Source organism: Carassius auratus, unplaced genomic scaffold (genome assembly GCF_003368295.1).
Source record: "Carassius auratus strain Wakin unplaced genomic scaffold, ASM336829v1 scaf_tig00020609, whole genome shotgun sequence".
NCBI lineage: Eukaryota > Metazoa > Chordata > Actinopteri > Cypriniformes > Cyprinidae > Carassius > Carassius auratus.
In genome coordinates this window covers 21,035-33,522 of record NW_020525039.1, presented here as the reverse complement: position 1 = coordinate 33,522, position 12,488 = coordinate 21,035, and the positions used below count along the sequence as shown (strand labels likewise).

At 36.6% G+C, this 12,488-nt stretch overlaps 1 protein-coding gene and 1 pseudogene across 1 annotated transcript; both read left to right on the top strand.

Annotated features, from left to right (window-relative positions):
• The first annotated feature begins 2,653 nt into the window (after positions 1-2,653).
• On the top strand, positions 2,654-6,257 carry LOC113076516 (glyoxylate/hydroxypyruvate reductase B-like). Its single transcript, XM_026249207.1, has 6 exons — positions 2,654-2,893; positions 2,996-3,371; positions 3,459-3,630; positions 4,459-4,637; positions 4,715-4,811; positions 4,940-6,257. The coding sequence occupies exons 2-6, from the start codon at positions 2,999-3,001 to the stop codon at positions 5,091-5,093; spliced, it is 975 nt and encodes a 324-aa protein (XP_026104992.1). The 5' UTR covers positions 2,654-2,893; positions 2,996-2,998; the 3' UTR covers positions 5,094-6,257.
• Positions 6,258-8,173: 1,916 nt separating this feature from the next.
• On the top strand, positions 8,174-11,297 carry LOC113076515 (partitioning defective 6 homolog gamma-like; annotated as a pseudogene).
• Positions 11,298-12,488: the final 1,191 nt, after the last annotated feature.

The following is a 12,488-nucleotide window of genomic DNA, read 5'->3' as shown; positions in this document are numbered from 1 at the left end:
CAAACAATGGAAAATAAAATGTAGAATGAAAACAATAATAATAATAAAAATCATTTTCATCAATCTTGATAAAGAGTCAAAATGCAAAAGTGAGTTTGAAAGTGTCAATTTAAAATTAAAATGATAATGGTGGCATCAAAAAAAGTGAATAATGAACCTACAAAAGATTTCTTACAATTCACATGCAAACCCATATATGTGTTATCCACTACTGCTTTAAATAAAATGCTCAAAGTCGCTAGTTTTGGAAACTCACGGCCCAGAATGCATTGTGCTATGCCAATGTTGGTGAAATCAAGGAGTCTGTAAGGATTATAAACCCCCTCTGTGATAATCCAAAAATTAATTCTAAAAATAAACACTCTGATCAGCAATCCCAGCATACAGGAATACAACTGATTGGGTATTCTTCCCCATTACAGTGTGAAATGTAATGAGTGTCGTTCATTTGAATTAGACAACAGGGGAAATTGCTACATCATATTCAGTTATTTTACATTTTACATTCATTAAGCAGACACTATTATACAAAGCGATTTACAAATGAGGTCAATCACAAGCAATTTATCCTAGAAGAGCCAACAATGTGCTGCCGAGTTACAAAAATAATGTAGAGCAGAAGGATGCATTTTAGAAAAATAATGAAAATAAATTTAGAGATTTAAATATTTAGTTACTGGTTGGCTAGTTAAATGTGTCCAAATCTCCATAATGCTTAGAAAACTGTACAGGCTGATCACGAGTCCCATTTTTGGCTATATATTGTTTTGCAATATCTCTTGATTTTAGAATGATATTTTCTTCCTTTTTTGGGGTGGGGGGCTGGAAAAAAGTGCAAGATGGGATATTCCTGTGATTGTGCGGCTCAAGATCTGCTGAAGTCTGTTCTTTGTCTTTCTACCAGGAGAAACGTTATCATTCAGCCTGAGGGCAGATAGGCCTCTTTAATTGGAACACCGTTAAAAATAACCTCAAGAAGTATCAGGGACATATCACAGCACAAGTGCCCATTTGATTACGCCAGAGATTTTGGCTAGAGTTGATCATGCCAAAGACAGGAAAAGCAGGAAAAACTAAGTGAAAGAAGTTAGTAATGGTTTTAGGATACAAACGATTAAACCACTGTACAAAGAACCACAAGAGAAAATGCATTTTTAAGATGTGTTTTATGGACTTTAAAGTGTAATAACAGTCACTGAATTCTTGAGTACATGGCTGATGGCTGCTTAAATGTTCTTGTCCATTCAGTTTAAAAAAGAGGAACATTGTTGTACCCTTAGATTTGTTAAATCACATGAGTCTTTAAAGTCTGCGAAACAAGAGCTTGTCTGGTATTTTCTCCCATTTTGTTCTAAAAATAGGGCTTTAAGTAGACTAATAATGGGCCACCCTGCTGGCAGGAGAATCAGTTCATCACTTTTAAACATGCCCGTCCCCGGGGCAGGGTCAGAGATGTAGGCTAATTGTGAAGTGCTAGACTTTGAAGAGAAAGATTTTTGGTTGATTGCCAAACCAAGCAAACTTTCAAGGAAGTATAGTTTTCATACAAAGACACGACACAATTCAAGTTGGTAGAGATGGATTTGCTTCAGTACATCCACAGTATGTGTTGTTTACTTGAAAAGTTAATGTATTAATATATCAAAGTATTATAACTATCCAATTTCTTTGGATTATTTATCTACTGTTATCAAAATCTAATAGGCTGACCCTATACAATGTGTGTGTGTGGTGAAAAATCACTCATATGTGGTTGTTGGCATCGTTGTATTAGAGTAGACAATGCTGAAATATCCAGTAAATAAACTAATTATGACTCACTTTGTTTAAGACAATTCACAATAGCTCAAAAATGCATTTAGTGTCCTATACAGTGGAAATGAAAGCATGTACTTGCTAGAGTAGCAGTATATTGAATTATTCGGTTGTTGATTTGCGATGCTGAACCTCTCTACATGTGAATTTTCAAACAGATGGAGGCAAAGCTGGACCTCTGCTGCAGCCAGTAAAAACCATCTAACGGTTCTGGAATTAATGCAATGTCCCCCAGAGCCATCAAAGCCTCCAACATTTAGCCTAATTTATGGCCTTTACATTTTTATTTTGCAAATTCACTCTTCGCGTGGGTTGGTTCATCAGCACAGTTTAAGTATTATATGGTCATAAAACTATGACAATCAAAGGATTCATAGTATATATGATAGGATTCAGAAATATATGATAAATTAAATTAATGCATTTAGCAGACACTTTTATCCAAAGCGACTTACAGAGCATTCAGGCTATCAATTTTCCCTATGATGTGTTCTCGGGGAATCGAACCCACAACCTTACGCTTGATAAGGAAATGCTCTACCAATTGAGCTACAGGAACACTATAATGATGATAATTGTTGTCTGAAACATACAAAATTAACTATTGGCTAAATGCTGTAAAAGCAAAACATACGTCCTTCATTATAAAGTGTTTGTGATCAAAGAAGATCATACAACTCAAATAAAATCAAATCTGGGAAATAATAGCAAAGACACGAAGCACATGTCCATCAAAACACTGCATGTACTCAATCTTGTGACAGAAATGCATCTAATCCGTTTCATGAGTTTCTAACGCCCCCTTCTGGTTATTGAGTAACTATCAGTATCTCCGATGACGAAACCTGACAACAGCCGATATGTAAACAGTTCGAAGAGGTACACTAGGTTTTTGAGAGTTTACTTTTTTTTCTTTCTTTTTTTTTTGTAAATCTGTAGCTTATATAATGATTTCCAGGAAGCCACCTTTAGTCTTGATCGGTACTTGATTAACAAAGTCTGGAACACACAATGCAAAGACTTGACAAGCAAGCTTATCCAGGGAACAATCAAACTACGATCGACTGTCACACGAGTGGTGAGAAAGAATGATTTTTTATTAGCCTAAGATGTTTAAAGACGAATGCGCGTGATTGTTGCTTTGTTTATATAGTTATTGATCTTTTATTTTTGTTCACAGGTTATGGAGAAACCATGCATATTAGCTACCACGCTCGGAGCCCCCGGAGGCATTTACAAGTGTTTTTCTCCTTGTATCGAGAAACACTTCACTATAATCCCATATGAGTGCTTTGTACAGAGGAAAGCAGACTTCGCTGACAAAATCCAGGCATTGTTTGTGTGGGGTGACGTTATTAAAGTTGACCAAAACCTGTTAAAATCTTTACCTAACCTCAGAGCGGTTGTTAATGGTGGGGTGGGAGTGGACCACCTGGATATTCCTCTGATCAATAGCTTTGGAGTCAAAGTTTCCAACACTCCTCATGTGGTGGATAATGCCACTGCGGATGTTGGCATGAGTTTGATGTTGGCATCTGCAAGGAAGTTAGTTGAAGGTGAGAGCTGCAGTTTCCTTTCTAGAATTTCTTCCTGGATTATCATATTTTTCAGTGAATCCATTGGGAATTTCTTTTTCTACGCAGGACACAATTTTTCCAAGTTCCGGGAGTCTGATGATTTTCCCGAGTCCTCTCTAGGCACTGATGTTAGCGGGGCCACCTTGGGCATCATCGGCATGGGTAGAATAGGATACAAAATAGCCAAGAGAGCTCAAGGGTTTGAGATGAAAATCCTTTACCACAATAGGAATCGAAGGTGAATCTGTTGGACTTTTGACTGAAATATTTAAACTGTCACTAAACAACTTCTCACCAGCTTGAGTAATATGTAAACTGTCAGTTTATGTACATTAACCACAAAATGTGGTTAGCCATTGTTTTAAAATATTTGAAAAGTAACTGATATACACTAAAAGTTTGGGGTCAGTTTGTTTTTTTATTTTATTTGTTTACCTTGCTTTTATTAAAATAGACAGCAAGGTGTTTCAAAAGACATTGTAAGATTTAATATTTTTTGTAAGATCTTTTGTAAACGTTTCAAAAGAAACGTTTCCACAAAACAAAATTAAGCTGCAAAACTCATTTCAAAATTCATGAAAATAAGAAATGAGAAATGTGCTTCAAATCAGCATATTATAATGATTTCTGAAGAATCATGTGACACTGAAGACTGGAGTATTGATTGCTGAAAATTCAGCTGTACCTTCACAGGAATACATTACATTTTTAAATATATTTGAATAGAAAACAGATATTTTAAATTGTTATAGTATTTCACAACATTGCTGTATTTCTGATCAAATAAATGCAGCCCTGGTGTGCTAAAGAGACTTTCAGAAACATTTGTAAAAAATTATCCCCAAACATTTGAAAGTTAAAGTATGAACATATATTCCTTTTAAAAATAAGTGTGAAATTACAATGGTGCCTTTCAACTAGGTTGTATTAAGTCTGTGATTGGAAAAAAATAATTATCAAACTTCTAAACCAGGCCTTATGGGTTGTGGTCAGGGATTTGTTAATGTTAGATTTTAATACTAAATGTAATACTTCAATTAAATTTGACAGTGTTTTATATGTTCAGGCCCGAGAGTGATGAGAGAGCTGTTGGAGCCACATATTGTGCAAGCATGAAGGAGCTGTTACAGAGGTCAGACTTCGTCATGGTGGTGGTCAGTCTGACCCCTCATACGCACAAACTGATTGGTGCCAAAGAGTTTGCCATGATGAAACCCAATAGCACCTTTATCAACGTTAGCAGAGGTAATGTAATAGGCTGGAACAAGGCAATCCAATTAAAGAGAAGCAGCCCTGTTTGAGAACTGCTTTTCTTGTCATAGGCTTGGTAGTGGACCAAGATGCTTTAGTAGATGCTCTTCAGAAGAAAATGATCCGAGCTGCTGCCTTAGATGTTACATATCCCGAACCACTTCCCAGGTTTGCATTGCTTGCTTTGTTTTTAATTAAAGTTGCTTTAGTGTGAGATAGTAAAATTGCAAGCCTAAATGTTTTTTTTTTTTCATCCCTGTTGTAGTATAAATTATATGCTTCTTGGTTATACACAGGGATCATCCCCTGCTGTCCTTCCCAAACGTCATCGTCCTGCCCCATTTAGGAACCCACACCGTGGAGACCTCACAGATCATTGTGGAGAGGATGGTGACCAATGCCTTGGCCGCTGTAATGGGAGGCCAGCTTCCTGATGAAGTTAAGGCATAGAGCCAGAGCACAGAGCCATCTGTTCCTCTTTGGTTTTTAACCAGCTAAACACAGAAAAAACTAAACCATTATATTTAGTTTCACGATTAAGTTTTGTGATTTGTGAGTATTAGTCACCTTTTAAATGTTTAATGAATGCTTTTTATGGTAATTCAATATAGAACTTTAAAGTGTTTGTGAAATCGAACAGCATAGTATAAAGTATAAGTTTTTTTTCTCTTTCTAACAAAATCTCTTATGATTTCTGGGCCTATATTCACATAACATCTTTAGGCTAAAAGTAGCTCATAACTCACAGATTTAGGAGAAAATCTTTAAAATAATGGGTGTGTCAGTTCTAAATTTAGGACTCCTAAATTTGTGCTCCAAGAGTGTTTCACAAAGCCTTTAAACACTAAAACTAGCTCCTAGACCTTTGAAGAGGACTCCTAAGTCACTAAGACCAAGCCACAAACTATTCCTTAAATGACTGTTGCCGGCAATCTGCCTCAAAATAGAAACATTTTAGAAACTTTTGACATAATGAGTTCATTAAAAAGGTATCACCTTTGGTTTTGGGGAGGAAGTAACAACTATTCTTGCATCTAGTTTGGTTTTCTTTTACATTTACATGCGTTATTATCAGCTATGATTATTCTACACTATTAATTAAAAGGCAGTTTATATGCATATTCACTAATTATGAGAAGCACACATGTAAGAGGCTGACAATAAGCTGAACATATGCTTGTTTAATAAGTGACACGTAACCTGTATTTTAAAATATTTATTTGAATGTTGCAATTAGCCGTTTTATTTTCCTGTATTTACATATGGCAACATAATATTGCACTCTGCTATATTTCTATGAATACGTTTCTGACAGAGACTATCAGCCAATCACTGTGGGCATAGTTAGTAAGCATGCTGACATTTTCCATAGCAACGAGGTCAACCCCGGCTTTAACCTTAGCTTAAGACTTCTCTATATTCCTCAGTAAAAGTTTTTCTCAGCAGCTTTGTTAAAAGGTTTTAAGAGAAAACTATTATTTTAAAACTTTTACTGCTATTAAGGAGACCTCTTAGTGGCAACATAAAATGTTTTGTAAATATGGGCCCTGTTCTTTAAAAAAAAGTATCCTGTTGCTCAGACAGAAATACTCAAAAATAAACTTCACAATCCAGTCATGTATGGTGTCTTGTACTTTATATTGCAAACATGCTGTTATGTGGATTTTTAGGTAAATTATTTATTGTTCATTTGTTGTTAAGATGTAGTTACTATAGAGTCACAAATTCACAATAGCCTATATAGCATATCATGTACACACAAACACAGAGAGAAATAAATAAAAACTGAAACTATCTTAATCTAAATAATACATATTAGAATGTCATGCAATTTGTTTCGTCTCTCTCTCTCTGTGTATGTATATATAGTTTGTTTACCTGTTTTCTTCAAAAAAAAAAAAATTATCAACTGGCTCACAAATAGCTTACAGAATGTTTATCCAAGAGATTTGCCGATACCAAATACAAGAGACTTATTAGAAACAAATACAGGTGCTGGTCATATAATTAGAATATCATCAAAAAGTATTTATTTCACTAATTCCATTCAAAAAGTGAAACTTTTGTATTATATTCATTCATTACACACAGACTGATATATTTCAAATGTTTCTTTAAATGTTGATGTTTATAACTGACAACTAAGGAAAATCCCAACTTCAGTATCTCAGAAAATTTGAATATTGTGAAAAGGTTCAATATTGAAGACACCTGGTACCAGACTCTAATCAGCTGATTAACTCAAAACACCTGCAAAGCCTTTGAAAGGTCTCTCAGTCTAGTTCTGTAGGCTACACAATCATGGGGAAGACTTCTGACTTGACAGTTGTCAAAAGATGAACATTGACACCTTGCACAAGGAGGGCAAGACACAAAACGTCATTGCAAAAGAGGCTGGCTGTTCACAGAGCTCTGTGTCCAAGCACATTAATAGAGAGGTGAAGGGAAGGAAAATTTGTGTTAGAAAAATTTGTAAAAGCAATAGGGATAACCACACCCTGGAGAGGATTGTTAAACAAAACCCATTCAAAAATGTGGAGAAGAATCACAAAAAGTGGACTGCAGCTGGAGTCAGTGCTTCAAGAACCACTACGCACAGACGTATGCAAGACATGGGTTTCAGCTGTCGCATTCCTTGTGTCAAGCCACTCTTGAACAGCAGACAGCATCAGAATCGTCTCGCCTGGGCTAAAGACAAAAAGGACTGGACTGCTGCTGAGTGGTCCAAAGTTATGTGCTCTGATGAAAGTAAATTTTGCATTTCCTTTGTAAATCAGGGTCCCAGAGTCTGGAGGAAGAGAGGAGAGGCACACAATCCACGTTGCTTGAGGTCCAGTGTAAAGTTTCCACAGTCAGTGATGGTTTGTGGTGCCATGTCATCTGCTGGTGTTGGTCCACTGGGTTTTCTGAGGTCCAAGGTCAATGCAGCAGTATAACAGGACGTTTTAGAGCATTTCATGCTTCCTGCTGCTGACCAACTTTATGGAGATGAAGATTTCATTTTCCAACAGGATTTGGCACCTGCACACAGTGCCAAAGCTACTAGTACCTGGTTTAAGGACCATGGTATCCCTGTTCTTACAGTAATTGGCCAGCAAACTCGCCTGACCTTAACCCCATAAAAAATCTATGGGGTATTGTGAAGAGTAAGCTGCGATTATGCCAGACCTAAGAATGCAGAAGAGCTGAAGAACACTATCAGAGTAACCTGGGCTCTCATAACACCTGAGCAGTGGCACAGACTGATTGACTCCATGCCACGCCGCATTGCTGCAGTAATTCAGGCAAAAAGAGCCCCAACTAAGTATTGCGTGCTGTACATGCTCATACTTTTCATGTTCATACTTTTCAGTTGGCCAAGATTTTTAAAAAAATCCTTTCTTTGTATTGGTCTTAAGTATTATTCAAATTTTCTGAGATGCTGAATTTGGGATTTTTCTTAGTTGTCAGTTATAATCAAAATTAAAATAAATAAACATTTGAAATATATCAGTCTGTGTAATGAATTAATATAATATACAAGTTTTAATTTTTGAATCGAATTAGTGAAATAAATCAACTTTTTGATGATATTATAATTTTATGACCAGCACCTGTAATCGACTAGTGTCTGGAAAGTGTCAAGCCATGCGTCCTGCTTTTCCGCGTTTTCAGTGACGCGAACACGTAACGCTAGTCATGCAGTACCAAACAAAAGCCGAGTGGTTTGCGCTCATCCGACAACAAGATCTGGCCTCTTCCATGCCGGTTTAGATATCAGGTGAAGTAAGTGTGCATATTCAGCAAACCCTCCTACACTAGGCGTACTTTGGGAAAGTCTCAGTCTCTGCGCTACTGTTCGTTCCTCGAGGTCAAATGTAACGTAAACTGACAGTACTTTTATTCTCATTACCGATCTGTACCATGTATCTGTCAGAACTCATATTGCCATACAGCATCACTGTTATTTTTTTTTTTTTGTCGGTTTTGCATTTCTTTTGCTCTTTCTCCATCCAGATTTGAAATTCATATTCAAAATTCTTCAATAAATTCTAATAATTATTGTAAAGTATATTGCAGTATATTGCATGTGCATCAGTGGTCATCTTCGAGCTCTTGTTTTCAGTCTAGTATTATTTGACTGAAGGGAAATACCTTTGTAAACATTACCTTAATCAAAACCTTCACAATATCCAGAAGCTGACTTCTAAAATATGTTGCTTCAGCTGATTGAATGCACGCAGGTCACTCACTGTTTCTGCAATTTACTGTGATATAAACCTTATGAACCATATTGACCGATTTGTCCAGTAGAACTTAAAAGTGTGATTAAGATATTGAGTGTGTTCAAATAGCCTATATTATTTTCATACTGATTTACTTGTTTCTCTCCAGTAATGTGCAGAAATCAGGAGGTTTTTCCATGGATCGATGTGAGCCTGGCAGGTATAAAGACTTCCACAGACTCATTGTTCGTTTACATCACTTATGGCAAATGGATGTCCTTATTGGCTATGCGGATGTGCATGGAGAGCTATACTGCCCATCAATAATGATGATTTTGCAAAGTTGTGACCTCAACAAAGTCTTTACTGCATGTCTTCATTCAGCTTCAAGGTATATGGGAATGGGAAGAGTAAAGAAGCTATTTCTAAATATCTCTAATTTCCTTTTAAATAACTTTGCTCTACATCTCTTTCCTCTTAAATATCATAACGGTACTGTATGTGTATGTATCAAAGAGCACTATTTTCCACGACATGGATGTAAATTCTTATACTAATATATTAGCAAGACTTCACTTTGATTTGAGATAAATTGTGAATATTTCATTACATGGGAAATATAATTTTAAGATCTTGAGGCCTTTAATCAAGGCATTTTTTTTAAGTTTACTTTTTGAGCTCCTTGAAAGAGAAGGAACAGAATAAAAGAAAAAAAGGAAGGAATTTATCTAGCTAGGAATCATGTACTTGAGTATAATTGCTTTGTATTCCCTTGTGGTGTGTTCGTGTGCCAGACAGTAGATTATCTCCTTGCTTTCAGCAGTTGGCGACATATACATTTTGGGCTAAATTTAGTGAAGAAATTGTTTTCTTCATTAGGATATTTATTTATTTGTTTGTTTAATTAATTGAATTTATTTTTAATTTATTTTTAAATTGGACATACCCCCCCCCCCCCCCACCATTTTTTTAATTCAAGCTGAAAGTCTCTTTAGACATCATCATAGCAAAGTGCGATGACACTTAAATTCAAGTTAAAAAATATACCCGTATTTTTCGGACTATAAGTCGCACCTGGGTATAAGTCGCATCAGTCCAAAAATACTTCATGATGAGGAAAAAATTATATATAAGTCGCACCGGACTATAAATGGCATTTATTTAGAACCAAGAACCAAGAGAAATCATTACCGTCTACAGCCGCGAGAGGGCGCTCTGTGCTGCACAGTGTAGACTACAGGAGCACTGAGCAGCATCTCTGGCAGTATAGAGCGCCCTCTCGCGGCTGTAGACGGTAATGTTTTCTCTTGGTTCATGTCTCTCGGTTCATTTCTCTCGGTTCATGTCAAATTAATTTTGATAAATAAATCGCACCTGACTATAAGTCGCAGAACCAGCCAAACTATGAAAAAAAGTGTGACTTATAGTCCAGAAAATACGGTAATCATAATAATCTGAGTCTATGATTTCAGAACGGCAGAAAATGCTTCGTCAACTTACTTCCCACACTGTTTTACAGAAGAACCTGACCAGGATCCGGCAGGTGCTGATGATACAACAAAGCGAAAGAAACCTGTCAGCCAGAGAAAAACACCATTTCAGATCAGCATGCCACAGAACTTCCGCCCAGTTTCTTCCATCATTGAAGTAGATATCTTACCAGAATACCACAGAAGAGTGCTTTATTCAAAACTGTATCGCCAAGGCTCATACGGACCTCTGGGGTTATACATCCGTGATGGCACCACTGTCAGGGTTACTCCTTACGGTCTGGAAAAGGTTCTGGGCATCTTTATCTCATGCACAGTAACTGGTGGACTGACAGCTTGCATGGGACTGCTGGCCATTAATGACCAGGTCCTGGAAGTTTGATGTTATGGGGAAGTCTTTGGATCAGGTAACTGACATGATGATCGCCAACAGCCATAATCTCATCATCACAGTGAAACCTGCAAACCAGCATAACAACATAAGGCGAAAAAGCTTGAAAGCTTTGATAGTTTGCACTCTGTAAGCTATCCAGGGTTGCCTATGATAATGAAAGCTTATGGTTTACGTAGTTGCTCTAAGAGCAAAGAACATACAGATCAAACAACTATCAAAACATTTCGGGTTTTCAGCTGCCTCTCATTTTTCTCAACCACGTTTTTATAAGCCCCAAGTTTCTGCTAGACGGCCCAACTCGCTCATTTCGGCAGCATCCTATCACTCTCAGCCTTGTCTCACCCATACAGCTCACACTGACCACAGTGTCCCTCTTCACAGGAAACCAACCTCCCAACTGCATCTCAGCTGTGATCCAGCTGTCAGACAGGGAAGCTCCAGTACACATGACATCCTAAACACGTGACACGTAGATCTGAGTCGCCATTTACTGTTGTCCCAGGGGGCAGTGGAGGAAGATGGAATTGTCATTTTGTAAAAAATAAACCTTTGAAAATAAATCAGCAATTTTAAACTGTGTACTACAATTTATAAATGACCCTATAATTACTTTCATGTCAGGTTTTTACTGATAACTTTTAAGATTAATATAGATTCTGTATGTTATGAGAATTTTTAAAAATCCATCATAAAAATACACTCTGAAAATACTTGGATTCACCTAAAAATTTTAATTCTATCATCATTAAAAACTCAGTATTTTTTCTTTCTTTTTTTTTTTTTTGAGTGTACATGAATGATCATGAAGTTGGCAGTTCCTGTGTTTTTTTATTTATTCTCAAACCGTAAGGGAAACATTCCAGGCACTGTGACAATGGGGGTCCCATTTAAGTCCTGGTATTCTATGGGACCACTGGATAGACCTCCCACCCATAAAATATCACTCTATGTCCTTTAGTGACTGCCAGCCCTAGTCCAAATATGTTCAAGGTACATGCATAAATGTTCTTCACTGCACTTTTGAATAGTGAATAGTTTTAAACTGCTCTGATCTGCTTTTGGCGACATCAGCACTGATGCAAGAGACCATCTAAACTGCAACAGGTTTACTCTGCATACCAGGGGCGATTCTAAGATTTTGATTTTAGGGGGGCTCAGCCCCCAATAAGGGTATGATTAAAAAATATTATTTTACTATTAGGGTAGGGTTGTATACTACTAACCTTATTGCAATCCACTATTCCATTGTATTCCCTGTATTTCATATATGGGAGTAGGAGTACTGACTGAGCCATATATAACACTGTAAAAAAGCTAGTACAGTTTTTTACATGTGACCAGTCACTGGAAAATTTTGAATTGGGAATGTAGATTTTTTTATTTTTTTATTTTATTTGTTTTACAATAAAGACTTCCTGATTCAGTATTAGGACATTCATGTTTATCCTTTGATGATACCACTGCTTTTTCTTATGAAATGTACGTGGAAATTGGCAGAAAATTAAAACAACATAAGGGTTCAATGACTGCAATGAATCTTGGGAACACAGTGGTATTGTGTGTGTGTGTGTGTGTGAGGCTGTCTGTTCTATTCTCACCTGACTGTTGCTCATTTGCAGAACTACTCCCGCACGACAAAAAAAATGTTGTATATCCATCTACAATGAAATATAAATTATTATATTTTATTATTATTATTATTATTATTATTAATTTTTAGCTTTTTAGCCTTTATAATCAACAATACGGTTGGTTA